The following is a 26,633-nucleotide window of genomic DNA, read 5'->3' as shown; positions in this document are numbered from 1 at the left end:
TGGAATATGTTGCTATTACATAGCGCTGGGGCCTTTCGGTCCAACGCTTTCTTACTACCTGCTCTTCTCCTCATCCACATCACGTAGAAGAGTTCTGGTCCACCCTTGAGCCTAGCTTTCGCTCCACGCTATTGACGCCAAATATCTGTGTCTCAGGTGCATTCCTTGACTAAATGGTGGCCACCGCTCACATCAAATCTAACATATTATTCGGATGGGAGTGATCGTCGCCCAGGTAGTTGAGATACTGGCCGTTCAGAATCTTCCATGCTCAGGATGCTGCACCCCTCCAAGCCGCCCTTGGTTCCTTGACGCTGCATACTTCGTGACACGCATGCCTCTTCTCTACCTCTTACGTGCTGCTGGAAGATTATAGTGCTGAGTTCTGGAATTGGTGCTGCTCGATTCGACTTAAATGGTGGGACGCTCTCTCCGCATATTCTTTGTCTGCGATCGCCTAAGCTTGGGAATCTCTCAATGATCGTCGACTGAATACGGCGTACAAGTATGAGAAATGAGTCGATAGGAGTGTTAATCCTTGCGCTGGAACGCGTCATGGCTGATGGGAAACCAGCGCCTACCTTTGATGCGTGTGACTTGTTGTTGCGGCGATTGAGAAGTAGGAACTACGTGATCTTACAAAGGCGATTACGGTGTCCTGGAACGACGATTCCCAGAGTCAGTATCTTCCTTTGGATAGAGTCCAAGAGGTGGTACTCACTCGCCCTCCGCTGTCCTCCAACCGACAACGGTCGAGACTCGAGCCACAGACCCAGCACGCTCTCGAATCCCATTGAGAGACGTGCAAGGACCTGAGCCTCCCAGTTGCAATCTCGAGCGAGGATTGGTCGACCCACAGTTAAACCCTCCTCGCTTCTTGATATCAACCGATGCCCTGCCGGAAGCCAGGAACAAGATGATTGAAAGATATCATTCTCGAATATACTAATAGCCAGCAATATTCAAAATTGAATCCAGAAGATTGCTGAATCATGTCCAAGTATGAAGATGCTCTATCCCAAGTCTTGGGTCCATTGGACCTTTCCTGCTGCCTCTGCAAGATGTTCGAGTGCACGCTCGAACATACACTCATACGCAAAGGTAAGCAGCACCACATCGCTTCAAATTGGGGTGTTATATATTTTAATTGAGCAAATTCCCTCACCCCCCCCCCCTCCAGCTTAATACACTGGCTAACTTGTGTATAGGTTCGGCAGGGAAGTCGTCGACGGGATCGTCGACTATAAACACAACAGGTAAGACATCCCCCCCTTTAGGGTTTATGCTAACAAGAGAAAGGAGTTTCCAGACTGGGGCTCACTTTTGTCTCCGAGATCTACGAATGGTGGTCTGGTTATCTTTCTTTTGGCGTTTTTTTTTTGGCCGACTGTCTCGATGTGGGGTGTCGTGAGTTGCTAACCGAGTTTCCCTTTGCGTTGACATTGTCTAGTGAAGAGTATGAGTGGTTGTGGAGACAGACCGTGAGCTGGGGTGCTTTTTCCACGTGTGACAGGCTTGAATTTGGCCTTTTACGTCGGGTTTAAGTCACTCAGACGTGTTTCTTTTCTGATATATGTGATTCGGTGCAAAGCAGCAATGATTCTGGAAAGAGTCGTGAGCTGTAGTCTTCTTTCACATCTAAAGGACTTGATTTGAGCCTTTTTCATGAGTTTCCGCTTATGAGTATGTGCATATGGGGGTTTAGCAAAGCTTACACCTTCATTTTTTATGATTAGATGTCGTATTTACGGTCATTTTTGCTTGGATTCTTATTTCATATGGGAAACAAGTCATTTCCTCGTTTTAACGGTCATTTTATGGTCATGTCATGGGGTAATTTCACGTCAAAACAAGGCATTTTGACGAATTTCGCAGTCTCACTCATCATTTCACAGGTCCAGGAAGCTCAGGCAACGCTCAAGTACTCGAAACTCTTCCAAATTTTCACCAAAGACGTTCCTCACCAAGGAGGAAGTCCCGAACGCTCTGAAACAACGACACAATCCCACATCTATCACCCTAGCACCACCCCTCTTCCCTTGTCTGCTTGGCTCACTGTCTCAACAAGCTTTGGTAGCTCCGGGAGCTAGAGGAATGGTGTTGATTGTGTTGATTGTGGATATCTGCTTTCCTCAAAGAAGTTAGCTAAATGTCTTTGCCAGTGCGCTGTGGATCTGTCCTCACAGGAGTTCTTCACAAGCTGGGCTTGATCAAAGTGTCCCAGTAGTGGTGGGCCAGCTCAACCCGGCGGCGTCCGTTCTGCTCCTTTCGCAGAACATAATCGACCGCGTCGATAAACAATTGCGTCCCCAAGAGGACGGGAAGCTCCGCATATTTGCGCGCGTAGTATTGCGCCACCTTTTTGTGACGCTGGCGGCGGGTGAGGGGCACGCGGGGGTCGGCGGCGGCGGCGGCGGCGGCATTCGTGGTGGTGGTGGTAGGAGGGGTTGGGGGTTCGCTCTCGCGAGTTGGGATTGCAAATCCGTAAATCATGTTTACTGTACTGAGCTGAGGTATTAGCTCGATTGCGAATGCGGTGGTGGAGTGGAATGGCTGTAATTGCCTACTTACAGATTGTTTGTTCGATTTTGTCGAGGGAGTCAAAACATTCAGCGGAAACGCAAGTTTTACTGTGCGTGCGCCGGCCTTGACGACGGTGGCGAGGCTGCCAAAGCGAATTTCACCAAAAGCTTTATTCACTATTACTGGAAAATCCTCATCACGGCTCACAACACCAGAATTTCGAAACTCGTCAACTTTTTGGCGGAGATTACAAGTTTTGGCATCAGGGGATCGATTCTCGCTTAGCAAATAGGGGGGGAGAATCACAAGGGGCCAGGATTAGAAGGTGGGGTTTGGAAATTGAATTTTGACAGCACCAAGCTATTACAACAACCAACACGATGAAATATCACCCTAAGAGTCCGATGAGCTCGCCATGGACGATATATATGTTGTCCAGCTCCAACTCATACCTGCTGTCGCCTTGGTGGCCAATGTCAAATCACCCTGCAGGCCTCCAACTCCATCCAGTACATGATGTGTCCAATCCCAACCATCATCCAACACTCCAAATTTCTCTGTGTGGCCCCGATTGCTCCTCTTCCAAACACAATGATCGGTCGTTGGGCGTCTGTGGTATCGCTCCTTGTTGGACTTTCCGTTCGTGTCTGTTTGTCATGTCAGGTACTATTGGAAACCCAGTCAGATCAAATCATCAATTCCGAACATAGGCACTCACCTTGTTACCATCATACGGGTCAAAAGTCGAGCGCCATTTCCGTATTGCAGCTTCGACGCCTTCATCTCCGAGAATGTGTTGGCTGGGTTCATGTGGGTGGCCAGCTGGTAATTATTTGCAGCTTCGGTGATTCCGGGAGTTCTCATAATTTCCGTTGTGGTCGTCGTTGTTGTAAGACAGTTGGAAATTCCTATCCGCCACCGGAATCAAAAACGATACCAGTGGTACGACTGGAGGCTTACAGGTGAGAGAATGGCTTGGTTGGAGACGTAGAATGCTGGGGCGTTGAAGGTCTCGAAGACGAACTGGGTCATCTTTTCTTTGTTCGGTTTTGGGTTGATGGAAGCTTCATCAGCTTGTTGATTCCAAATATACTCATACACTCCGCTGTATGAGTAGTTGTACGACGGCTGGAATTCCGTTATCAGCTTGATATCAGCTTCTTGGGAATGTTGCGACGGTCTTCCCTCTGCTCAGAGTTGCGCCATCATCAGCTTCTCTCCCATGACGCTTACGCAGTCGATGGTGGTGTTCCATGCAGCTTAGGTTGCAATGATCTGGAAGCAGAGGGGATAGCCTGGTAGATGGCGAGTTGCCATCGCGCACAAGGTGTTGACCACAGCCTAGAGCCGCCGTCGCATGCGCAGAAGAGCTGAGGATTCTCTGTGGAATACGTTAGCTGTGCTCCGCTTAGTGTGCTGGGGCTTGGTGCTCCCTCGTGCTTACCCTCCCCACGGACGCTCGACTCGCGAGGGTTTGGCAGAAAATGAGATTGATAAATGATGACCTACTTTGAGGATTGCCTGTGGGAGAGTTGGATGAGCTCCATTGGGTGTCCCGGGGCTTTTAGCTCCCCCGTTCTTACCACCACCCACGAATGGGTGGTTGCTGCAAACGGCCTTGATATCGCTGTTAGCTTTGTCAGTGACACATACTCGGTCGAGGGGATAGCTACCAAGAACAAACTCAGGATTGGACATCGCTAACAATGATTCGGCTTCTTTGCGATTTTAAACTTGACAAAGGGTTTGAGCACCACATCTGCTTGCGGTCTCCGGAGTACTTGCTTCATTCTGAGGTCGTAAATTCGAAGGTCCTTGCCGACACCAGCTAGAAGTCTTCCTTGAAAGTCAAGGAGTGCCATGGGCGGCTCCTCAACCTTTGTTTCATGGATATGCTCGAGTTCTATCCATGACTTAGCTCAACTTCGTAAACGGGATAAGTCATCCGGAACAAACCTTGCCGTGGCGCAGGATATTGTAGAGCATACTGAACAGATCTCGCCGCCACGAGCGCTTGGTCTGCGCGCAATGTCTTGTCGAGGACGACAATCTGCATCGATTCGAAACGATTCATGTTGAGCTCGAGTAAGGGAGCTCATTCTCGTAAATGAGGCGGGTGGAAGTGGTTCGTTTTTGGGTTGTGGAGCGTCCCAATTCATGCTGAGACTTGGAGGGATCTGACCATTACGATGATATTTCGACTTCCACGGATGTCGATTGAAGTTGCGGCCATCTTGCTTCAATACTATCTTTGTGTCAGTGGTCTCCCTGTTGACATTGGTATTCATTCAAGTGGGTGTTCATACCAATGAGCCAGAATGAAGGGCTGACTTGGTCGTCCGAAGATCGGCTTCGAGGTATCAGCTTTGACTCGAAATTTCTGCAAGGCATTTAGAAACTTACTCCTTCCAGAGATTGAGAAGTCTCAATCTCTGGATGGTGTCAAAGTCCTCATCCAATTTCCAGCTTCGCGTCTCGGTCTTCAAGCGTAGACGCATGGCGGTGTAGTAAGTCTCTGGAACGTTGATAAACTCCACACCATGAGCTCGGGAAACGGAAAGCGGAAAATTTCATCCTTCACCGAAAGGTCTGGGTAATCTTGTTAAACTCTGTCGTGCTGGTGATGGAGACGAGGATGGTGGCATTGCAAGTGTTGTGCTGTTGTTTATCTCGTTGCGCGATTTTTAGAACATTGTGTGGTAGTCAGTTTGGAGGCGCAGGATTTGATATGGAAACTGAGAGCTAGCGCCTTTTGCCACCGTCTGTCCGAAGCTGACAACCCCTGGAGATCACTGGAGGGGACCTCGGGATGCCTCGCATACCTTATAAGAAGCCTGCGCTTAGCGAATCACAGCATTCGCTAGGTGGCAGGCTCTAGATATGGAATGTTGCTCCTGCCTCAAGGCTCACGGAGAATCTAACGATGAGGTTTTCTTCGTCTCTCAGAGGAATCTTTAAATGGCAGCCATAATTTACGCTGCATCTAGCGATTTAATTGCGTGATGTACTGGATCTTTCCGTCATTTAGAGACCTGGAGGAATGGGGCTCGTATCACTGAAGATGGATTGGAAAACCGATATATCTACTGTCTAGCACAAAGATGATGTACTCTACGTGATACTTCCTCGCTCTAGTTGTCTGTTGCTTGGTCTTGACAGCCATAGTTGCCGTCGTTGTCAATTGTGCAATGCCTGTGCCACAATAGATTGGCAGGTCGATTTAATTTCCCGAAGTCAACCTACATTTCTTCTTCTATTGCTTGCCCATGCCGAAGGAGTTTCTGCCAAAAAGATATCACTTCAAGGCCACTTGCAAGTCCATTTGGAAGGAGCATTGGGGTTCCCAGGCCGCTTCTCGCCGCCTGTCATTCAGGAGGGCAGTCACGCTACTTCTGAAGTTATGGAAGGATTCTTCGGCAGGGTTGTTGGGCTCGCGCTTTCTTGGAATGTCAATAGGGCTTTAGATGTCTTTTACAGCCTTTCGTCTCGGTCGGCTTGTTCTCCTGCGAGAGTGTACGGCTTCGAGTCCTCGGGTTGGTCCGGAATCAACTGTGATCGACTTAGATTGGAGCTGCAGAAGCTAATATTGTCTACCAAGCTCTACAATTATCTGGCATGAGCTTGACAGTCTCTGCGGAGTATGCGCTCGCTCGAATAATGCTGCAATGCTAGCTTAAAAGTTGTCAGCAGTAGAACCTGACCCCGCGATACCCCGCTATCAGCGGGTCGGATCGTACTGGGGAAGTCGCAATGGAGTACACACCTTTCTTTCCTCTTCTGATAGCCTATCCGATTCCTATTTGCAAGTCCTGCTCTTTTGTCGCCGTGCTCTGCATCGATGCCTCGCGGCTAAGTGGTGGTTCTGCTCTAAGGGCAACTGGCTATGACTCCTTACTTATCGTGCTTTTGCCCAACAAGCTTTAGTTTCGATTCCGATGGGCATCTCTCGATATGCGAAGGAATCCCACACCGTGCAGATGATGTCGAACGTACTCCCGTCATCGTTTCGGCTTGCCTTCGTACTTATGTTGATCGATGGGAATGATGTCGCTTTACACTCGGTCGCCCATGCCCAACGCGCATAGCTGTATGAAGCTTTTGACAGGTTCGAAGAAATACTTGATTCTGCACATGAGACTTCCCTGCGCAGTTGAGCCAAGTCGAGGTTGTCGTGGACTTCTTCCTGGGTGTGACACGTTAGAAGGAAATGCACTGTCGGTCGCTGAAGGCGGCTGCCGAGGGACATAGACAGGGGTCGTGCTCTATTCACAACGAAACGTCAAAATTCTTTATATCTATAGTAACGCGAGTTTCTTTGTAGAGAATGATTTTGATTACTTTCAATGCGTATACTAGCTACATATATGTTACTTCTCGTCCAGTCCTTGGTGTTTTGCAGTACATGAGCGGGAGCTTGCATCTTACTATAGCGAGGTAGTGCCCATTGATATGACGGTTTAAAGGGACCTGAAATAAAGTTATAGGCTCTGTAGGGTCTGAGTTATAGGTGCAAGGTGCTCAAAACAAGACCTGAATGCCCGGACTTCTCTATTGCGACAAGGCTGAGCCCTTTCACCAAGACACCCAGAACAAGGTCACAAGAAATAAAGGCAGTGGGAAAATGTCAAGTCACGTTTGCAAGGATGAAAAGTCAGAGATGTTTGATTGTGTTTTCATTTGTTTGATGATTTGTCTGCTGCCTTGTCCGCCTTATTCCCCCACAGGAGCCCAGAATGGCTTGTCGAAAGTAGTCGTTATGGTTGTAGGCTTGCGAAGGAGCTATGTTGCTTTGACTTCCCCCTCCTCCCCATCGAAAAACCTGCCGTTGAGGCCCTTAATAGCATTTTCTCCTCCTTGAACCCCAATATAACCACGTCCTCCCCACCCCCCTGAAGCTCCATACGACCACGTGGTCCACATGCTCTAGAACACATCTCCCAAAGCGAGAGATGGATCTATAGCGATATGGACCACGTGGCCATACTTCGCTTCAGCCTCTGCTATGTTATCAGAGTCAGCTATGTACACATTTTCTCACGAGGAAACGACTTACCCTCAAACCTCCCAACTAATCTCCAGCTCATGTGAATAGCGCACCGTGGCAACTCGCTGAATGTATGACGAAACAGTAGAATCTTCGCTCAGGCGAACCTTCATTGCGGAAGACTCTACTGCTTTGGCGTGCCCGTCATACATTCTGCTTGTTGCTGCCAGGTTTGCTAAATAACAGAGGAGCGCAGTGATGTTGAAGTCAACTGCAGCCCGGGAGCCCCACCATGTTGAATTGGTGTGTCCACATCCCCCAGAAATGAAGCCCGAAGAAGGTCTGGTGAAGCGAATGTTAGACAAACTTCAAGTGAAAACAAAGATCGAAAGAAACATACCTTATCATGCCATTGCAAGCTAGTACATGCTGAGCGGAAGCTTCGTCCAGAAGAGAAGTTGAAGCGAGGTCAAGACACTGCGAGTGAAGTTAGTTCATATTGTTGACTTCGATCTAAGAAGGTAAACAAACCCGGAAGGTGGTTGGATAGTTCCAACCCATTTTGAGGAAGGGAAAGCGAGTTGCCAAAGACTGAAGGATTGTTTGCTTGAGGAAGAGGTTGGCGAAGACGGATGATGAAAGAAGTTATTTGTGGTTTGAAAGTTTGATGCTTGATATCTTTGAGTGTCGATGGCCGAAGAAGAAAAGAAGATGGAGGGAGGAGGTCGAGGTTTATATAGACATCCCATGGCGCTAGCGCGACCTGGATCACAGGAGGCTTCGCTTACGCCATCAACAACCACCTCAACCGAATGGCCTTATCGACCAATGATAATGCTATCATTCGGTTGGTGGAGTTCCGAATATCAAGTGATCATGTCTGAGAGCTGGCTTGCTGAGTGGGTCCATGGGAGATTGTTTTGGTGCCATATTCGCCAACTCCTTCTGTTTATGGCTTGATATTGCAATATTTTCATTGAGTTCACGGCAAAGGAACCTTCCGGAAAGCTCGTTATCATGTTGGCGAGGCATCCAGGCCAATTTGTTGAAGATTTGAGCGCGTTTTGCCGTTCACTCCGTGCTCGAAGGTTCCAGAGAATGGCCTCATGACTGATTGTCAGGCTGGCTACGCACTCAGGCTCCTTTTGTTGAGGATAGAGGGGCCTATCATATTGAGCCGATCCATTGAGGTTTATGATAACGGCCGCAAGACAATGGGAATCGGCGGGAGAGCGTCATTCCGAGTCAAACAGATCTATGAAGCTGAAGATGATGGTCAGAAGACAATAGAATGCAGCGGAAGATGACATTTCCGCGTTGAGCAGAGTTCAGACTGATGTAATTTCGGCTACCAACGGAAGAGCGCAGCTTTTGGGCTCGGAAAACTCAGACTCAAGTGGGAGAATTCCGCAGAATTTAGCATTGTTTACATTCAGAGGATATTCAAGATTCTGCCATTATTTTTGAAATTAGTTGATGGAAACAATGAGAATTTGCTTGCATGGAAATCTAAAAATTACAGAGAGAGGATGATACATGAAAAGGGGCCCAAGGTGCTTTTTGTCTGTCAATTCCTTCCCGAGCTGGAAAATGCCAATTGCCAATGTTGTTATCCTGAGAATCCTGACCAAAAATCAGAAATTTTGCTCCATCTCCCCATATTGAAAAACGCCGGTCCAATTTTCCACATTTCCACCTGAGTATATTGCTGTTGCTGTCTGTTGTCGAGAGAAGAAGACGGAGATGGCTTGTTGAGCGTCCTGAGCAGCTGCCATGTATTGTTGATAATACTGAACATATGCTGCATAACCACCATATGCAGCGTATGGATCTTGGCCATTGGCATAGTATTGAGCATATTGAGCGCCGGATTGGACCAAGAAATGATGGTCTCAACATGACCAGGCATACGATCTAAAATAGCAGCATGTATGTCACGCGCGACATCCACGCGATCTGACATTTCTTCAAAGTACGCATATTGCTGAAGAGTGCGCTCGGTGGCGAAGTAAGGAGAACAGATGAATATTGGCTCGCGGACCCCAAGAATGTTGCGTACTTCCTCCTGTTTTCCATCTTGGGCAGATATCCAGCGTGCGTACCTGAACCAGAATTCATCGTAAAAAGCGCAGGTAACTAGACATCTCTCGTAGAGAAATACTGTTCTAGTGTAATCGCCCTCTTCTTCCTCGAAGTCTAAATACTTGCGCCAGTTTGTCAATTGAGGGACCTCAAGTTCGTTGACATGGAAATACGGTCGCTTGACTTCCGCCTCAGTTAAAACTGTAGCTCCAAAGGGCCGTGAGTACCATTTGAAGACGTATGCGAATACCGTCACAATCAACTTCATAGTCCCTCTTCAGCTCTCTTAGCTTCCTTTCGTCAGCTTCGTGGAGAACACGATCCTTGCTGTATTTATCGTTATACCAAAGTAAGTCCTGGTAGCCGCGATAGAATAATTTGAGGTATTGAGTGATATCATCGTCATAGAGATCCGTTGCCTCCATTTCAACATCCCAGAGAAACCAGACAAGGTCGCGGAGCAGTCTGTCCGGATGCTCCAAGTCTATGGATTTTAAGTTGGGTAGTTGAAGCATCTTTCAAGCTATTGATAACACGTTAGGATCAATTCCTGAACGGGTTGATTCGTGTCTGAAGGAGAACCAACTTACAACGCAGCGACGAAGAGCAAGGCTCAATAGATGAGTGAGATGCTTTGATCAAGAAAGATAGCGAGATATTCGAGAAGCTGTGGTGTAGGAGGTGTGAATTTGGACAAGAAGAGGAAACAAGTCAAAGATGTTGACTGGAGATGTTGTGAGACGTCGATGAAGCGAAACTGTGTGGACGAAATTGTTTGTGTGAGGGCCTTGAATTTTTTAAGATCTCAAAGAGGGGTAGCTAACCTATAAAAGATATTCTATCTCCTACGATTCCAGGACAATGGAAGTCTTGGCAAAAAATTAGCCAGGGGTAGCTTTCGTTTCGTGAATGTCACCTAATCCAAAAAAATACTCAACAGGAAGACGTAAACTGCCCTTTTTCCTCTTCAATATTGTAGCTAGATATCCCTCTAAGCTATGTAAAGCTATTGCTCCCGATTAATATGCATATATCTCACAAATTTGTCAGTTTTAAAGAAGTGTAGTGCTTTGCAGTGATGTCTGTGGTGCGATTTCGCAATATATATGGCCAATTGATCACGTTCAATTCAATGTAATTTCCCACAACGCCGTAACTGAATTCATATTATGGTACAATTGTTGCTCTAACAAAGACGATTGAGAAAATGGTGGTTGTTTTTCAAGACAAGGGCGTTGAGAGGAAATATGCGGGTACTTGCCTTGTCAAGTTTCGCGATGCGGGAGGACATGCGGCGACAAAGTGGTAAATCATGTAACAATCAAGCCTCTAAAGAACCTCCTTTGATGCCAGCTGCTTTATAAAATCAAAGTGGACTCTTTCAGTTGTCGCGGAATGAGATTGACAGCGAAAGTGTCGGTCGGGACGAAAATTTGGAGTCTCCTACCTGCTATCCTAATGATTCTGTGATGGTCCTCAGTTCATCACGACCACCCCAACATAAACAACGCCGGCACGAGAACTATTCCAACAACTGCTGCAACATCATCAGTGCCGACGATGTATTCAAAGCCACAGAACTCTATTTACAATGGTCCGACATTTTCGCTTCCACAATATGAATTTCGAGTGGAGCGATAGAGCGATACACCAGCCAAAGCCTCTCCTTCTACCCTCTCTGAACCTTCGCAACACTAGATGACATAGCTATTATACTATTTATGTCCCTACGCACGTCTTAATATTAAGAGAAGGCGGGACTCTTGGTCAGTTGTGCTGGAGTTGGGGTTGGGATGCTGATGCGCAAACGGGGGAAATGCGACAATACTCGCACTCGCAAGGTAAGACCACGCCATACTATCTCTCCTTATTTCTCTATGAGCTGCGACCATGCGAAAGCCATATCAGAGTTCATTTCCTCGATGCCTTCATCATTTCAATCGATGCGCGACGAGAAACTGACTAGATCCAGGCAAAATCAGGAAACCCTGCTGCGAAGTGCCATATAACACAAACTCAGAGTGCTACAGCGGTCGCGGACAAGTTAATCAGAATGGCAAAAGTCCACTCTTGAATTCGACCAGCTCATATCATGAGCGGCAGCAAAACAAGCAGTTCTATGAGGTTGCATTACGACAGGGCGACATCCCAGTTCCTGTTCGGCGACGATCCCAGATCACAGAAATACAACCATCTTCCCAGTTACGCTTCTCCAACAACTAGAGTCTGAAGAAATGACCCAGAGACTGGACCCAAGCTACTAGCAGAGACGCAGAGTACTACTCCCTATTGGTTTGTCCTTTTCGACCAGGGAAGCCTTGTCAGAACTCCACTGCCTCGACTATATCAATCCGTCGAACCTATTCCCAGCTTGAAGCAATGCCAAAGTTGGCATACGTCCTTTGATACAGATATCAATACTTCTTAGCATGATGCGACCACCAGAGCCCGCCGCTGGGCGAAGGATCGACTTCGATGTGAACAGAAAGCCAACTGTGGGAGCGATAATCCTAGCAACTACTACCATCGACTCCTCCCAATAATGTGCAGTACAGTCATAGCATCGTTATATCTGCCGGCTGCAAGCCTTACTTAGAACTTCTCGTTCGGGGAGCAGCGACCAGCAGCGTCGATGCCCATGATGTCCAATACTTCCCGCGAGACGAGAGCAAGGAACCAACCTTTCGATACAGATAAGCTGCGCATTCCAACCTTGAGTCCTATTCGAACCACCTCTCATAGATCCTACCCTCACGATCAATACCACCACTTCTCCCAAGACTTGTGCTCACTCGATACTTCAAGCGAACCGAGAACAGGAGTTCAATCAGAATGAGATCGGGGTTCAATCAGAATGAAATTCTTGGGCCACCTTTCGAAAGCATACCAATGATCTCTCATCGAACTTATGCACAAGACAAATGGCATTGTCATCTTCTTTTCTCGACGTATCGAGCGGGAGAAAGAGGAGTCCTTGGTCACGTCGCGCTGAGTCGACTGTCTTGAAAGAAAGTCTCCTGTGTTGGAAGCCGCTGTTACGACCACGGGATTGATAGACAGACTCGCCATGTCGCTCCCATACCTTTTCCACTGCGTGTTAGCTACGTGTTGAGAAGTCTCTCTCTCATTTGAAGCGACAGCTGTGGTCATGCGAATCAATTCGATGATCTCAGACAGCCTATCTATATCTGTTACTTCAGCCAGAAGGGGAAGATGGAGGGCTTTCAATATGGAGTCTGATGCTTTGGAACACACGATAGAGTGGAGATGGTGGTAGGACGTTGCTCCTTACCTAAGTCAATTCCATGTTAATGATGCTGACTTCTTGGATAGGGCTTGAAACCGATACGTACTTTCTTCTAAGACATGCACCCATACAACAATGGCGGAGGATATGGTTTAAGCGATGAGTGTGAGAGAGTACGATGAAAGGACACCTAGACGCAGTCTCGAAGAAGCAGGTTACCTTTCAATTCCGACAAGACCGCCGGCAGTCGCACCTTCCTTCCAAAACACAACACTCCGTACCCTCCAATCCGTTCGAGACCTCCTATTACGTACGGCTGTTACACCCCCTTTAAGTACCTTAGCGTTTACCGAAGTCGATCGAAGTTCAGAAAGTCGGAAGCGATACATAAAGGCTTGAATATGGGCGGTTATAATTGAGAACACAAGAGAGCTTGAGAACTTTCCTCTGCTCTACCGGACGTATGCAAACCGTCTCGCTTGAGATTGAGACAAGCATATGGCTACTGGCAGAATCAACCAGGTAACTATCGTATCAGCAACAAGCTGACAGTGCCGTCTCCTGGCGGCACTGGTACCCTTTCTGGGACACACACTATATCAACAACACCATGAATGCCGTTGGCCTTCCAGATTACTCCTCTATTGCTTACGACTTCGATTGTATGTTAAGAGGGTTGCAGACAGCTGACTGGAATAGAGTCTGAAGCACGGTCAGGATAATGGCAACCGATAACGCCACGATGACACAGAGTATTGGCAGATGTTCAGATTCGCATATGCCGTTGTTCTTCCAGATTACACCTCTATTGCTTACGATATGGAGTGTACTCTGAGAGAGTTGAAAACTGCTGACTGGAACAGAATCTGGAGCAAGGTTAGGATATTGCCAATCCATACCAATGTAACGGCAGAAACGACACAGCTTACTATCACACTGTCATGCACCATTGTTCTGCCGGATTACTCCTCTATTGCTTACGACTCTGACCGTACGATGAGAAAGCTGCGAACACCTGACGAGCATAAACCCCGAAGCGAGAAACATCGATGCAAGCCAGCCCACACGAGATGACTGCACAGATAATGGAGTACCTGCCAGTGGAGATTACCGTGAAAGATCATTCTCTCCTGGGAATAAAGGTCATGACCCCTCTGCAGCTGTCCGCAGCTGTCCAATCTGTTGCTGGTGGCGATTATGCACGACGAATGCGTGTCGAAACTTCGATCATGGAGGAATATGGTTGTTGGTGATGAGGTGGCAGATACGGAACTTGGTGGGTTGGATGGCATACGTTAGAAGTTGGAGAAAGTCAATTGGAAAAAATAATGTTAAATGAGGGTGTGTAAGTGCTGCCAACATGAGCTGGGGTTGGAGGACACACTAGATTAGGAAGGGTCGATCAAGAGCAGATATGAAACTCATAACAAGCACTTCCATGAATTCAAGTTTGGTCAGTTGGTAATTGTAATAATGTTTAAATATTTATGTTTGTGCAATTAATTTACAAATACATGTAGCCCTCTCCTATCCCCGCCTCCGCCCTATCTCTTGAAGGATTGACAGATTGAGAGCTCTCGCTTGATTTTGGGAACCCCAATACTGATCTGAATCAGAAACCTCGGCGATACTAGACTGACGAAATTGTCGAGAAGTCGAATTTGTGCGAAAGAGCCGCCCATCACTCCACCGGGTATTTGTTGGGAGTGATGGGTGGAGGGTAGGAAATAGAGGATGTAGTCTGTCGGATGGGGGATGGGGAGCACCCCCTGTGGCGGCGCATACTGAGAGGGTGCTCCCATCTGCGCTTGTTGGGGTTGTATGTTAGCCAATGGTAGCTTTGGGGGCAGCTGTTGTTGCCCCATTTGGGACATTTGTGGGCCGTGTCGATTGGGTTAATGTCCATACCAGTGACAATTTGGGATTGTCTGAGCCTCCTATCTCGTTGGAAAAATCTATGGAAATTGGGCGCAAAGTGCCCTGGTATAGACTCGACATACCGTGTTCCTCATACGGTTTGTAACACATGGAACCTGCATCTTGGTCGCGGTGTGAACCGTGATCGCGGACATTCCGTTGTCCTTTAGATCTCCTGAGGATAAGCTTATGGTTGTGCTTTCCCTTCAAACTGGCACGTCGTGCTTGAGATTCCATGGAGCCTGGTTTGGTAGAGCTCTAAGGGACGGTCTCTGAGGAAGACCTGGAGCAGGCGGCAGGATTGGTGGGCGGTTGGCTAAGGGCCAGCTGACGACATAGCTGGTTTTTGCTCTTGTCCTTTCCATCCATTACCTTGCCAGTTGCTTTGCTGACCTTGGAATGAGGTTGGTTGACCTTGGTGTAATTGCTGCATCTGATATGGGGGAACGACGGGGGCTCCAAATGAAGTCCGTGATGTTTGTCTCACGAGTGAACGTGGTAGAGTGCTGCGATTTCTGTGAGTATTGTTCAGGGTTTGGCTGGAACGGAACCTACAACGGCCAGAGGAAGTTGGGTAGAGTGCCATGCGCGGGTGGAGTATGTGATTCTGGGCCGAAATACGGAATATATGGTCCAGGTGGAGGTGAAGCTCCAAATAGTTGAGGCGGGCCTCCAGGAAAGCCTTGCCCAGGCTGCTGAAATCCGGGAGAAAATGTCTGAGGTGCTGGATATTGTTGAGATGGTGAATATTGCGGTTGGAAGTGCTGCCCAGGTGGCCCGGGGAAAGGAGGTTGTGAGGCATAGGGCTGTTGGTAAGCCACAGCAAGTGCCGGCAGCGGGTATTGGGGGTACCCCCATCTGTCAGAGGTAAATCATGCTGTGGGCTGTGCGGCCAGTGCCGGTGGTGGGGTTCTATTTAATTTGAAGACCACGCTTCACAAAGCCTCAGACTCAGATTGAGTAATCTGAGTCATGGTCTTGTCTTTTTCTAGCACTTTAGAGAGAGCGAATTTAGCACTGGTTTGTGCACTGTTGCCAGGAGCCGGGCATCTAATAATGCCGAGGGCTTTAGTTGACTGCGGAGTTCCAGGAAGCGCTCTGGAGACTGTTATCAAGCTTTGAGACACGCTTCGTGGTTTGATGGGAATCGGGGCCTCGAGGGAGGAGATCTCGATTCTCGAACTCTGCCCCTTTTTTAGCTCAGCTTTCTTCATTCTTTAGAGATCTGTAGTCTTACCTCTGTAATATCTAAGCTGGGAGGTCTGGTAGCTTGGTGAACGTGTTGTCTTCCGCGGATGATATCAAGATCGTTTGAAGATGAAGAGTTGGCGGCATCGGAAGAGTCGAACTTCAAAGGTTGCAGCTCGAAAGCTGCCTCTCTATTGTCTGGCAGTTGAGATCTAAAGAGAGACATGCTGTATACTCTTGCTTGATGATCGAAACGTCTGAGATCGTCAGATTAGGAAGTTATTTGCAACTGTTGGGGGTTGTTTGGAGGTTGTTTACCTTCAAGTTGACGCGTCAAATTCGGAGTCGGATGTAGTAACACTTCCAGGTTAACGATTAAAGCTTTGAGAGAGATGATTGCCAGAAGAGTATGTGTTTAGCTTTGCTCGTTGTTTGTGTGAAAGATTTTGGAAGACTTTGCCGCTTTGTTGTGAGAAGAAATAAGTTTTCTCGGATAAGTTCCGTCCTATTGTACCGAGCGGGTTTTAGGGCTAGCACAATCTCTATGGTTCTCAACTAGTCCATTCAACCCCCCCTGTAAGCCTTCTGAGACTGATATCGATCCATGCGAATTTGGATTAAGATTTCTGCGCCGACACGTTTCGCTATACAGGTTGGTACTCCTACGCCCAGAAAGAAACTGCGTTCACTGCTAACCTGCGAACAGCTATTTTCCAACATGAATTTCTCAGACCAAACCAGAAATGCGGTGGTAATTCGATTACCAGATTTTGACAAGATGACAAGAGAGCTCGATAGGTTGCATCGCTGGGCAGAGGAGATGCTTGCAACGTTCGAGACCAGGATTGAAGTAGGAACCCTGGATCTAGATCACTATGTACAAGTTAAAGAAAGTTGCGACTGGTACAAAAGCAAAGCCTACGAACTAGTTACCGCGGCCACCAAATTCTGGGAATTGGACGACCAAAACCCACTTTCGGACGAGCAATTGAACGAAAGAATAGCGAAGCTAAACGTCGACTTCGAAAACCACAAGCGACAGTATGCCGACTTCATTGTCGAATTGGACCTCTTTGGTAGTGAGGATCCACCACATATCTTGGGAATAGAAGCACCACGGGTGCAAAGTCATTGGAATAGATATACTTGGCAATAGGCCTCGTTATTGATTACTTTCCTGAATGTTGAGTAAATTTCAAAATATTGATCGCGACAATTTCTGGCGAGAGGACTCCAAAACAACAGTTTCAAATTCCAAAAGGTGCACCAAGTGACTCGAAAGGCCATACCCAAAGTCGCATTTCATGTGTTGTGTTCTTGAAAAACAATTCCCTATTTCGGTTAGTAAGTATTTCTTTATTCTGTCACATCTGCACCGAGAATAGAGAGAAAATAAAGAGAATAATACTCAACCATTATTGAATAAATGCCAGCGAAGAACACGTGGATAAGACGGAGTACAACATCTATTCTTCATAGTTACTGAAGGAATAGATTCTAAATGAAATAGCATCCAAAAGGATCCGACTGATACCATGTCATACGTTGAACCGTCAAATTCCATGTCAGAAGTGGTGATTGTACAGAAGAATGGATAAATATACATAACTGAGGTTGTTAAAATAAGAACAGACTCGAATAAGGCAAAGCCTGTATGGCGAATCAGAAAGTTAACATAAAGCTGCTGGCTTTACCTACACATGAAGGAGTTGTTGTAGAGTTGTGGTGGTCTAAAGTCCTGCAAATATAATGTAGCTGGAACTATTTACAAAGGGTTGACCACAACACTAGTTCCTGGAGATAGGGAGACAATGGGAGATAATTAAACGAAATGCTTTATAAACATTAAAGTAACATAGATTAAGTACATTTGGAGGTGCTAATGAACATAGAGTTTGATCAAAATCGGCTTGGACTTACGTGTTGTAGGCTCAGAAACATGAGGAGACGTTCAGAAGCTAAGCGAGCAGTCTAAGCTCCCATCGCGGGGTGGTTGGATTAGTAATCGGCATACAGTGGGTCACCTCATTCTGCGATGAAGGGGCGCACCGACTTTCCCCACCATCCTCAATCAAATCGATGAGCTGCAGTCGACGGATGGAGAAATCGCAGTGTCGTTACAATTAAGCATGCATCGTATTCCTCAACATGATAATCTTCTTCTAAGCGACCGACTTGCTTTTTAACTTTGGTGGTGTGGATGTGATATTTTGAACATGCATTGGAAATTCGCGTAGTTTCCCAGTTTGTGAGTATTGAAATCTTTCTTCACGCAGACTCCTTTTCAGGAAGGTTACGATTTGGCAGGTACATGTGCTGAAAGATGTTTATCGGCGCGTAGTTGAAGGCTTGACACCTTCATTTCTGTCACCTTCAGCCAAATGCCAAGTAAATCCTATTTGAGTGTCCCGACGCAATCGCCAAAGTCGCCGCCTGCTGCAAGGCAAAATCAGTGTCGTAACCTTCAACTAACTTCTCAATAGAACACTTCGCACTGCAACATTTCTTGTCTACGTAGCAAAATCGTCGCAGCAACACCGTCGCAGTCTTGCACAATACGACAATGCTTTTCTTTGGGATCAAATATCGATGTTCGGGTACAACGTATCTTGTTGCACGCGAAGACTCCACCAGGGTGACTGCCGTGGGGGCTTCCCACGGTATTTGGATGAGAAGAGCTGCCAGAAGAAGAGAAGAAGCTCTAAAAAGAGCGCCTAGTCTTGCATGGGAAAGTCGCTATCCAACTTGCAACAAACCCCTAGCCCATATCTTGCAGCAAAGAATATGCAGGCAATTCGGCAGTGACCTCCATGGGGAAGAATGATATGTGAGGAATGTAGGTGGGGCGAATCACGGCATTGAGTCGATATTAATAGGGCCAAGGAGATCGGGATCGCCCGTAGCGTTAAGGTTAATTGATTGTCGACCAGTCACTTCATATGGCGCAAACGGGGATTCGGCCGCTTTGGGAAGGTCCGGGTGTCCTATCTTCCTACCTGCTTCCATCAACCTCTCGCCTTACACAGCTTCCAAAATCACGACCGCCACCCGTAAGAAGCTTCTCAAATCAGGGTTGAGAGGCTCGGATTATCTGCTGTGCCAAGCAAGATGAGAAATAGCTGAAAGCCACTACTCACTCGAGGAGTGAGGGGATGAGTATATGTACGCGGCTTTACTCTCTCAGAATGAAGACTTGGATTCCAGCTGTTGTTCTCCAATCCAAACCAGCCAGCCGTCACGATGAAGTTCACATCTTTGTACTATGTTGCGTTTGCACCTCTCCTCTCGCAGGCTTGTCTTCTCCCTGAGGAGCGGGAAGGATTACCCCGCGTTCTCAAACGTCAAACATCCAACGGTGTCCCAATCGCCACCGGCGACCGATTCAGTGGTGGAACCATAGCACCTCGCGGTCTTGGTACTCAAACAGCGACGCTCACTAATATCCTCAACGTTAACGAGATCAATAGCGGACTGAAAGGTCTCGCTTCCGTCTACGGCATCTCCACGTTTGCAACCCCTTACAAGACTGTCAATGGAGCAACCATCAGTGGTGGTAAAGTTGGTGGAAATGGAACGTGCAACAATGCTTATCGCGTTTACTTGAATGCTGGTATTCATGCTCGTGAGCGAGGCGGCCCAGATGGGCTGTTGTACTTCATTGGAGATCTTCTTTACGCCAACAAGAACAATGTTGGTCTCAAGTATGGTTCTAAATCATACACGGCAGCTCAAGTCAAGACAGCCTACTCGACAGGAATTGTTTTCGTTCCATTGAGCAACCCTGATGGAGTTGCCTATGATCATTCCTCCAATAGCTGCTGGCGTAAAAACCGCAACACGGCTTCTTCGACTGGGAGTGCTGCATCGATCGGTGTCGACCTGAACCGTAACTTTGATTTCGTGTGGGATTTCACAAAGAAATTTGCATCCAGTGTGCGCTCAAGTGTTGCATCTACAAGTCCCTCATCAGAGACATATCATGGTAAGCACATCACTCGCTCTCCTATCCACGTGTCTCGACTAACAATCTCTAGGAACTGCTGCATTCTCTGAGCCAGAGACAAAGTCCATCAAATATGTGATGGATACCTTTGCAAAGGTCCGATGGTTCATCGATTTACACTCCTATGCTGGAGATGTTCTTTACTCTTGGGGGTCTGATGAGAACCAATCGTCAAGTCCAACCATGAACTTCCTTAACTCAGCTTACGACAGTGTCCGTGGTATCTTGACTGATACTCCTGGCTCTGGTAACGGCTACGGGGAGTACACACCTGCTGCTGAGAACACTGCCAACGTCGCAGCAGCAAAGAGAATCGGATCGGCAATGTCGACCGCTGCTGGACGTACATACGCTGTGATTCCGGCTGCCGACTTGTACCCCACATCTGGAGCTTCTGATGATTACTCTTACTCCCGTCATTTTGCAGACACCAGCAAGAACCTTATCCACGGCTACACAGTTGAGTTCGGATTCGGCAACTCAGCTGCATCATGCCCATTTTACCCAACACAAGCTCAGCACAACAGCAACATCAAAGAAATCGGCGCTGGGTTTATGGAGATGCTTTTGGCTGGAAATGACTTGGGATTGGGTGACAAAACCGTTTGTTAAGAGAATTTTGGAGCAGGTTTGGGATATGATGAGACATGATATACCCGGCATCAGAGCATATGAATGATCAACGAAAATAAATGAACAAGAATGACAACCGTTGCACCCCACTTCAGAAATGATATGACTCTCTTATCTGAAGTCACCCAAACGTTGGTCCGATACTACGTATCTTTCAGATTGCGTTCGTCCCAATCAGAACTTACGAGCTGAACCGTGGCCGACTCCAAATTGACACTTGTAGAATAAAATATTAGAATCGGCGAGCAAGTTCTGCGTCCGCTTTACTCTTGGCACTGATTCTATGGTATTAGTTTATTACCACGCCTGTACCCTTTTAGCAGCAGTGAGGTGTCAAAAACATCACCATCATTGTCCCTCAGTAGGGGGAAACATCACGTCCAAGCAATTGAAGCGAAGCGAGGCGAGGAGAAAAAGGGGGCTCGTGGTGGAGACTGTATGTGGCAAACGAAGCCGGCATTTCTCCCAACTGTTGAAATAAAGTATGGTATATGTCGTTCTTCAACTTCAGTAAAATTCTCACTTCCAGACTCGGAACTGAGGAATTATTCATGAAATTACTGCCACTGTTCCTCTTCTCGTGGCCAACATCTACAAAAGGACTTTCAGGAGCACGGACACAAATCAAAGGCAAGTCCGAAAGCGAACTTCTGAGTCTTTATCAGTTCCCATCCATTATTATTGTGTATGATGCTAACTTTGTTAAGTTTACAATGGGCAAATCACACCCTTTTCTTTCGCACAAAATTCATCCCAAAGTTCGAAATACAAGAGAAGACACTCTCCAGCTCTGCTTCACAATCTGAACTCCTTGTCCCATTTAAATACCTACTCCTCATCACACCCATACTTCCTCACATATTCATCCTTCAACCCCACAAAATCCTTCGCAAAAATCGACGCAAACAAATTCTTAAACCAACCCTTCTTATGGCTCGTAAGACCCAAAGTCTCCAATAGACCATCCGTATACCCAAACAACTCAAACGTAATATTATGACCTTCTTCTCCGCTACTGAGATATCTTCGGCGACACCATGTCGTCAACAGAGCCACATCTTTTTCTTGCTCTTCTCTGCTAGGAAGTTCTAGTTTGTTGTCCATGTAAGCGGTGGCCCACATGGCTTGACATTGGACGCCGGGGAAGTAGTTTCCGGCGATGATCTGACCGATGAATACGATTGAGCGATCGTTCTTTAGATCTTCGCTGCTGGGTATAGGTACCATGTATTTATACAGCCGGTATGGAGTCGTCGTAGGCTTACGATGGTAATGTGCAGGAGGATCCCCGAGTTGAGGAAATTTAGTGACGACTTTCAGATCTGCGGCCTTTTCGAGTTGACTCCAATGATCGCTTTCTTCCGCTGGCACTGAACTCAGAGAATGTGGCAGGCCGAGCTGCCGTCGCTGCTCTTCGGTGAAGAATTTGATGGATGGGACCCATCCTGTACCACAGAGAATAACATCTGAATCGAGTGATTCTCCTGTACTCAAAACCACTTTCCCTTTTTCGAGGCCAACCACATCAGCGCTGTAGATCCTCGCACCCGACGCAACAGTGTCGAAGAAATCCTCATGGTTGAGAAGACCACCAGTTCCGTTCTGCCAGAAAATGCTATTCAAATCTTAATCAGAATCAACTACACCTGAAAAGCTTAAATAACTTACGATCCATGAGGCGCAAGCTTCTCAAAACCTTGCAAGTTCTCTCTCCCTTCAAAATTGGCTTCTTTCCTCGCTTCTTCATCCACTGTTCCCCAGAAGGCTTGCATCATTCGGACGCCGTACTTGGTCGAATGCAGCAGTTTCGTCCACCATGTGTATGGTGTCAGGACAGAGGGGGTGAAAGTTGCTGCGGCGCGGGTTGTGCCGAGGGCGAAGGCGTTTTTATAGGGGCCTTTTCCTTTGGGGGAGAACATGAATCCGGGACCTATATTTTGAATTCAGTTACAGATGATTAAGGGATACGTTGTGTGGATGTGCACAGATGAAAATTCGGCAAGCCCATTCTTTTCGAAGAAATTTCGAGTTGTGGAAATAACCAACTGACCTGTGGTATCACTTGCTTTCAGCACCCAGCTCACAGTCTTTCCATGTTTTATAGCCGAGTATACCATATCAGCAGAAGACTTTCCTCCCCCCAACACCGTCACGTTCTTGACATCAGGCGAAGTCAAGACATCGGACGACCCGAAATTCTCTTGATGTATGATCTCACGACCATACTGATCCTGGCCTTTAAAAGCCGGAACATTTGGGATCGAAGTTAATCCACTCGCTACAATAAGTTTAGAAGTCCGGAAACTCTGCTCGACATCTGTTTTCCGATGTTTGGTAAACAGCGTCCAGCCTTCGCTTGTTTTGAGAACGCTCTGAACCTCGGTGGAAAATATTATCCTTTCTCGTAGTGTTTTTCCGGAGTGCTTGAAATGATCTACGTATGTCTCTAGGTAGTTGGTAGTGTGTTTTCCTTTGAAGAACTCGTAGAAGATGTCGGATTCTGGTGGTCGTGTCATGGGGAGGTCTGAGAATTCGGCGGTTCCTACGGTCCATTGAGTCCAGAAGGAGTCATATGATCTTCCTGTGTTTGAAATCATTCACAGTGCCTCCTGGGTTTGGAAAGTACAAGATGTTTCGCGAGAACGTACTGGAATTCCAAGTTCCTCCCACACAAGTATCTCTGTCAAGAATCGCTAACCGACATTTCGGATGGATATCAAGATAAAACTTCGCCGCATAGATTCCAGAAATTCCTAGAAATTCTTGAGTTCGTCACGATAATGGAGACAACATAGAAGCTCTTACCTGCTCCTACGACAATTATGTCAAACTCCTCTGTCGTTGCCATATTGCAAGAAGTCTTCAGACAAATGAGGTGCAAAGTCAAGGAGATCAAAACCCTCAAAAACACCTTCCAACAGAACTAGAATGCAATTTTCACGATACGTTAGCTTCGAAAATACGTTGGGATACTGGCATGTCTTATCAAGTAAACAAACTGCTCATTTCAGGATCGGGGTGTCGGTTATAATATTGGTGGTCGAATCTCACGTAATATGCCACGGAACGATGGTAGCGAGCCCCTGTGCTTTCCTTGGTTTGGGACATTTAAGGCTGAATCTGCTCCAGTATTTGCTGCGCCGTTTGAGCCCCTGTCATCATCAACTTGAACGCGAAATGTTAATCTGACCCAAGTGGGATTTTTACGATTCAACCAATAGACGCGATAGAGTGGTGAGATATTGGTTATCAAGATAATCATATTCCAGGCAATCTCTTGCGATTGATGGGAGTTTCGATTTACATTCTTTGAAGTGATAATCCCTTTTGTGTAGACTTGATGAGATTTGACCCTCTTTTTACGTCAAGGATCGGCAAAATCGAAATTTAGGGCGCAAGGAACTTTCAATCCCACCTCGAACTTTAATTTACGTAGATTTTGTACCTTCTCCATAGATAAGACGACTGTCTATACTTCGCAACATAAAAACCAAATGTCTTAGCCATATCACGATACCTGACGATACAAGATGTCTTCATTGTATCACTCTTCGAAGAGAGCTAAGTAAAGTATTATTGACTCACATTGAATTTCAATTTGACTGGTTTAGCTTTGTCATTAGACTGTCTATGTCTCGTGTGCCGAGAACCAAGCTAGAAGTCATTATTCGCCATTATCCTCTTCAACTCACTTCTCTGACAACAAACCCTGAGCATTTCTCCATAACTCCAGTAAATCATTTACTAATTTCGTAGCTCTTTCATTAAAATTTATTTCAGTCATGATATCATCAATTTACCATCACCTCGACACAAAGTTTGACGACGTGATGTGATAATGTTATGTTGTGGTAGTCGGTACATTTCAGCGACGGAAATTCTGATGATCTTCCGTTCTGCTCGTGAACTAATATTAGAGTCAACTGACTATTTACTCACAAATCTCGCTTATTTTCTTGAAGCTTTAGGAATGAGAAGTCTATTCGATGCTCAGTCTCGAATACCTGAATTTAAGCGATTTTTTTCAGGAGACGAAAGCCTCTTGTCAGTTGCCCTGAACACATTCTAATTTCCAATCGATCGTTGCCACACTAAAGCCTAAATGATATGATTTAACATGATCTTATAAGCGAAGACACCGGAACGTTACAATGTTGTGATAGACTTGGTATTTGCGTTCCCTCGGAACGACTGGCCTTGACAACTTTATCGATTTCTGGACTGTTTTACTTCATACTTTCTGAACAAGAAATATTAGATGAATAACAGTTATACTATAATTCTTTCTTAGATTCCACAATTTTTAAGCTCATCTCACCGTCTCGCTCTCGCTTCGTCGAGAGTGATCCAGCAGCAAAATTACACCGCGTAAGAATTTAGGGATATCCCCTCATAACACCTCACAACATATCCATATCCAATCGAACCCTAACCTGTAGCATGATTTCAAAGCACGGCGTTCCTCGTTACGCTACCAACAAACTAGATGTATTCCGATATGCTTTTCCCGGAAATTCCAAATCATGTATATCCGAATATCCGCTATAAAAAGGACAAAAGAAACCGGCCTTGCTCTTTCAATTTCAAGAATTTCAAACTTCTGCTGCAATGTTCTCATTAACCATCATACTCGCGGCTATTTTCGCCATGGGAGCTGCTTTTCCACATCCTCATGACATTGCAATCACCAGGTATCCCACAAGACTCCTAGCCGGCGTCACCGTCCCAGATACACCCCTAATTACGAAAAGCATCGCCTTCGCTCGCCAGAACTCCGATAATTTTACGTTCAACCATGTCATGCGAAGCTGGCTATTTGGTGAAATAGTCGCGTCCTCTGACCCTATCTACAAGTTTCGAGATCGTGAAGCCGTCGTGAGTCTTGCTTCTTCCAATCATCACTTCCATATCAAAAGCTTACCAGTCCAGGCAATAGCTGCGATTCTGCATGATTTAGGTTGGAGTTTCAACCAGGATCTAATTTCCAAGAATAAGAGATTTGAAGTGGATGGGGCAAATAGTGCGCGGGATTTCTTGATTAGAGAAGGGGAAAAGGGAAGGTGGGATAAGCATCGGCTTCAGCTTGTTTGGGATATTATTTCGTTGCATACGCAGCCGAGTATCTGGATGTATAAGGAGATTGAGGCACAGGCGGCGTCTTTGGGTATCGCTTGTGAGTTTGAATCTTGTTCGGTGAACACCTCCCCAAGACTTTGGAATTATTCAACAATCACTTCCAATCAAGTAAGTTTCGGCTAACAAATATCCAGTGGATTTCAGACAGCCAGAACAAAGTCCAGGCGGAGTAATTACCAGAAAAGCTTGGAACCAGATCACCCACGAATTCCCAAGACTGAACTTTCGCGAATCGCTCAAGAATATTTCTGTTGGGTTCTGTATCACGAAACCTGAGACGACCTACGATAATTTTATAAGGGATTTTGGAGAAGCTTTTGTACCCGGTTACAAATATGTCTCGTTCTTGGATAGTGTTTGGAAGAATGTGCCAGATAATTGAGAGATTTGGGGGGAGGCCTCGCTTGATGAGATGGCTCGTTTTCAGATGGTTGTTTGTTTAATTTGTTTTTACCCGTAAATGTCCAGAATGTGGCGGCGTCTTTTTCTAGTCGGATATGAAATCAAATTATCGTATACCTCATCAAGTCTTGGCCACATGGTCAATTAATAGTGATCTCATCTTTGAACTCCAGATTTCCGTTTTCATGTAATTGAGCCAGGCATTGTTCCAGCGCTATCATGCTGTGGAAAGGGTCAATGTAGTCGAGATACAACGTTGACCCGGCTTGCTTAGCACAGTGTCGTAAGTTTGGGAAACTGACCTTTCTCTCAGGTCTATTTCGACTTTCTTCCAATCCGAAATGCCCAAAGACATGAGTGTCGCCCAAATCAACCAATTATTTGGAACTTCACGGATAGCCCACTCACGAACTACGGCTCTTACCTGGGTACCTAGTTGTCGCATGTATCAACTAGGAGTGAAGATTGAGCAAAGAATTACCATCACCCACGACAGATTCGTCAGCAACAAAGCTTCT

At 46.5% G+C, this 26,633-nt stretch overlaps 7 protein-coding genes across 7 annotated transcripts; 3 read left to right on the top strand and 4 right to left on the bottom strand.

The window, feature by feature from the left end:
- Positions 1 to 2,193: 2,193 nt before the first annotated feature.
- Positions 2,194 to 5,021, bottom strand: GLAREA_09032 (Actin-like ATPase; the record flags this gene model as incomplete). The annotated part of the gene is made up of 10 exons (XM_008077993.1): positions 2,194 to 2,508; positions 2,572 to 2,690; positions 2,976 to 3,170; positions 3,258 to 3,345; positions 3,484 to 3,703; positions 3,757 to 3,904; positions 3,981 to 4,150; positions 4,480 to 4,768; positions 4,830 to 4,873; positions 4,927 to 5,021. 10 exons carry the CDS (start codon positions 5,019 to 5,021, stop codon positions 2,194 to 2,196), a joined length of 1,683 nt encoding a protein of 560 aa, XP_008076184.1.
- A 4,095-nt stretch (positions 5,022 to 9,116) lies between these two features.
- Positions 9,117 to 9,857, bottom strand: GLAREA_09031 (uncharacterized protein; the record flags this gene model as incomplete). Its single annotated transcript, XM_008077992.1, has 1 exon — positions 9,117 to 9,857. One exon carries the CDS (start codon positions 9,855 to 9,857, stop codon positions 9,117 to 9,119), a length of 741 nt encoding a protein of 246 aa, XP_008076183.1.
- A 4,523-nt stretch (positions 9,858 to 14,380) lies between these two features.
- On the bottom strand, positions 14,381 to 16,167 carry GLAREA_09030 (uncharacterized protein; the record flags this gene model as incomplete). Its single annotated transcript, XM_008077991.1, has 6 exons — positions 14,381 to 14,643; positions 14,837 to 14,995; positions 15,126 to 15,259; positions 15,309 to 15,611; positions 15,693 to 15,943; positions 15,991 to 16,167. The coding sequence occupies 6 exons, from the start codon at positions 16,165 to 16,167 to the stop codon at positions 14,381 to 14,383; spliced, it is 1,287 nt and encodes a 428-aa protein (XP_008076182.1).
- Positions 16,168 to 16,659: 492 nt separating this feature from the next.
- On the top strand, positions 16,660 to 17,097 carry GLAREA_09029 (uncharacterized protein; the record flags this gene model as incomplete). The annotated part of the gene is made up of 1 exon (XM_008077990.1): positions 16,660 to 17,097. One exon carries the CDS (start codon positions 16,660 to 16,662, stop codon positions 17,095 to 17,097), a length of 438 nt encoding a protein of 145 aa, XP_008076181.1.
- A 2,084-nt stretch (positions 17,098 to 19,181) lies between these two features.
- Positions 19,182 to 20,556, top strand: GLAREA_09028 (Zn-dependent exopeptidase; the record flags this gene model as incomplete). Its single annotated transcript, XM_008077989.1, has 2 exons — positions 19,182 to 19,923; positions 19,976 to 20,556. The coding sequence occupies 2 exons, from the start codon at positions 19,182 to 19,184 to the stop codon at positions 20,554 to 20,556; spliced, it is 1,323 nt and encodes a 440-aa protein (XP_008076180.1).
- Positions 20,557 to 21,405: 849 nt separating this feature from the next.
- Positions 21,406 to 23,425, bottom strand: GLAREA_09027 (FAD/NAD(P)-binding protein; the record flags this gene model as incomplete). Its single annotated transcript, XM_008077988.1, has 5 exons — positions 21,406 to 22,192; positions 22,246 to 22,507; positions 22,628 to 23,158; positions 23,226 to 23,330; positions 23,383 to 23,425. 5 exons carry the CDS (start codon positions 23,423 to 23,425, stop codon positions 21,406 to 21,408), a joined length of 1,728 nt encoding a protein of 575 aa, XP_008076179.1.
- A 1,760-nt stretch (positions 23,426 to 25,185) lies between these two features.
- Positions 25,186 to 26,095, top strand: GLAREA_09026 (uncharacterized protein; the record flags this gene model as incomplete). Its single annotated transcript, XM_008077987.1, has 3 exons — positions 25,186 to 25,452; positions 25,507 to 25,750; positions 25,848 to 26,095. The coding sequence occupies 3 exons, from the start codon at positions 25,186 to 25,188 to the stop codon at positions 26,093 to 26,095; spliced, it is 759 nt and encodes a 252-aa protein (XP_008076178.1).
- Positions 26,096 to 26,633: the final 538 nt, after the last annotated feature.

This window comes from Glarea lozoyensis, assembly GCF_000409485.1.
Source record: "Glarea lozoyensis ATCC 20868 chromosome Unknown GLAREA1, whole genome shotgun sequence".
Taxonomy (NCBI): domain Eukaryota; kingdom Fungi; phylum Ascomycota; class Leotiomycetes; order Helotiales; family Helotiaceae; genus Glarea; species Glarea lozoyensis.
This window is presented reverse-complemented; position numbering and strand designations above follow the sequence as displayed.